The sequence below is a fragment of the Phalaenopsis equestris genome, unplaced genomic scaffold (assembly GCF_001263595.1).
Source record: "Phalaenopsis equestris unplaced genomic scaffold, ASM126359v1 Scaffold000217, whole genome shotgun sequence".
Taxonomy (NCBI): Eukaryota; Viridiplantae; Streptophyta; class Magnoliopsida; order Asparagales; family Orchidaceae; genus Phalaenopsis; species Phalaenopsis equestris.
This window is the reverse complement of record NW_018164659.1, coordinates 1-2,578: the sequence shown is the minus strand read 5'-3', so window position 1 is coordinate 2,578 and position 2,578 is coordinate 1. Positions and strand designations below refer to the sequence as shown.

Sequence of the window (2,578 nt, the reverse complement as noted above, 5' to 3'; positions counted from 1 at the left end):
GTTTTATCTTGGTTGATTTTAATTTTGGTTTCGGGTTATGGTTTTGGTTATGTGGCTATCCTGATAGTTTTAGTTTTCATGTAGGGTGACATCATTGCTTAGCACGCAAATTTACAGGTATAAAAGTATAGTATGAGAAACACGGTATGAAAGTAGAAGAAAGACAATGCTGAAAACTATAAAAGCGTACCTGGCGAGTCTTCTCATTCCACCACCTGAAATTTAAAATACATGTTAAGGCAGTTTATGAAGAGCAAGAAAAGTAGTAATTTGGTAATTTTTCTAACCCTATGTCATATCTTGGTGGGTCCTTAGAAGTTTAATTAAGGATGACTTTATTAAGCAAGAAATTTGATAGTTGCCAATGATCATAAAAGACCTTTCGCCTCATTGCGTAGGACTCAGCAAAGAAATGCTGACCGGAAAAAACAATGAGCTCTTGCCGAAGCGCAGAAAGAAAAAGCAAAGTTATTTGCGATCCCGGAAGGATACATGTATAATGTCAACTTGAAGTAGTCTTCTGACAGTCTGCCATTGACAGAGGATGAAGTTCAATCAGTACAGCATCCAGAATCATCACCAGCATGGATTCACTCCAATTCACTCCACACCAGCATGGATTCACTCCAATTCCAGTTCGGTTTGTTCCACTTGTCATTCTGCAACACTTGAACAAGGACATCCCACAAGAGTCTTGGTAGAATGCCCAGGTTGCAATGTCTTACATCTGGGACAAAATGGTAATTATGATGATTACTTATCAGCCAATGAACTGATAAGATATGATGATTTGCCGATCGATGATACAAACACAGTTCAGCATTATCCATGGAACATTTTTCATGCGCCAACTCAAATTGAGGCGTATAATCTGGTGGAAATAATACCACCATTAACATAGAAGCCAATCATTAATAATCGGTTAAATGATGAAGCCCGTTATCCAGCATATCCAGGAGTCGAGCTTGCAAAAATACATAAAGTTAAATGCAATGTTTTCGAACATTTTGAAATAGTCGATGGAGACTATGTTAATATTCTGGAGGGATTGGAATTATATACAGAGGTCTTTTCTCTTACAAAGCAACAAGAAGTACTCGATTGTGTGTTTGACCACCAAATCAGAGGCAAAGCAGGATTGCTACCCGGAAGAACGTATTCCAAACCCAAAAAATGGATGAGAGGCAAGGGTCGCATTATGATACAATGCGGCTGCTGTTATAGTTATAAGATAGATCGGTAAGGAAATCTTCTAGGAATTTTACAGCATGAGCAGGTGGAGCCAATGCCACCCATGATAAAATGTATGATCGCACAGATGGTTCAATGGGGCATAAATCAAGGAAATTGTATCCCCATTAGTTGCATAATTAACATTTATGAAGAAGGGGATTGTATCCCTCCGCATATTGACCATCATGATTTTGTTCGTCTGTTTTGTACGGTCTCCTTCATATCGGAGAGCAGTATGCTGTTCAGTACAGATATAGAGATAATCGGTCCAGGTGAATTCCAAGGACCTGTTGAAATTTCTTTACCAAGAGGATCCGTTATGATTCTGAAAGGAAATGGAGCCGATATAGCAAAACATTGCATTCCGGGAGTCCGACACTGTCGAGTGTCGATAACTTTCAGAAGGATGAGTGACGACAAAACTCCATACGGAATTCAGCCAGATCTGGAACTTGAAAAGTTGCAGCCATATGAGTTATAAACTCGTTGCACCACTAGGCTATCTCAAAATAACATCCTATAAGGTCAGCTTGTTTAGAAACTCATAACACAGTTTGCGAGAAGATCTTCTATTGGCAGGCATGTAAATGTATAAATATGCAGACAGCGATATGAGGACAGCTTGTTTTGTACTTTATATTATGTACTCATAGATGTACTAGTTATGCGAATAGCATAATGTACTTTTCATCTTTGAGATATATACATGATATATTGTAAAAATGACTGTATAAATCAATAATAGAATTTTACAACAAAACAAATTAAATTTGCCGAATAAGTTTTCTCAATTTTGACATTCCTTGCTTGTGCAGTATGACCTCGCTCGGTCTACATCCCCACAAAATCACACGTTTAACACAATTTTGTTTTCCGTGATATCCCTATGGAGTCACAAACTCTATATGATATTTGCAAATAAATCTTGCAAATCTTTTTCAAAATAACATAAATTTCTACACATTACGCTTTCTGAAACACATGATATTTTAAATTAGTCTGATAACTCCGATTTATTATTTTCAAACAAAAAAAATTGATCTAATAATTTTAATTTTACTTTGAATCAGTTCAATACTTCTGATTCATAATTGATCCGATAATTTCAATTTTCTTATCGAATCAGTTCGATACTTTTGATTCATAACTTTTCAAAATTGATCCTATAATTTCAATTTTCTCATCGAATCAGTTCGATACTTCTGATTCATAACTTTTCAAAAAATTGATCCAATAATCAGTTCAATACTTCTCATTCATAATTGATTCAATGATTTCAATTTTACTTTGAATCGTTCGATACTTCTGAATCATAATTGATCCGATAATTTCAATTTTCTTATCG

The 2,578-nt window shown here is 35.6% G+C and overlaps 1 protein-coding gene across 1 annotated transcript; it reads left to right on the top strand.

Annotated features, from left to right (window-relative positions):
• Window positions 1-1,318: 1,318 nt before the first annotated feature.
• On the top strand, window positions 1,319-1,714 carry LOC110023143. The gene has a single exon (XM_020722408.1). It carries the CDS (start codon window positions 1,319-1,321, stop codon window positions 1,712-1,714), a length of 396 nt encoding a protein of 131 aa, XP_020578067.1.
• The last annotated feature ends 864 nt before the right edge of the window (window positions 1,715-2,578 follow it).

Bases quoted from the DNA above. Each gene is read 5' to 3' on its own strand.
- LOC110023143 (XM_020722408.1), top strand. From the start codon at position 1,319: ATGGTTCAATGGGGCATAAATCAAGGAAATTGTATCCCCATTAGTTGC.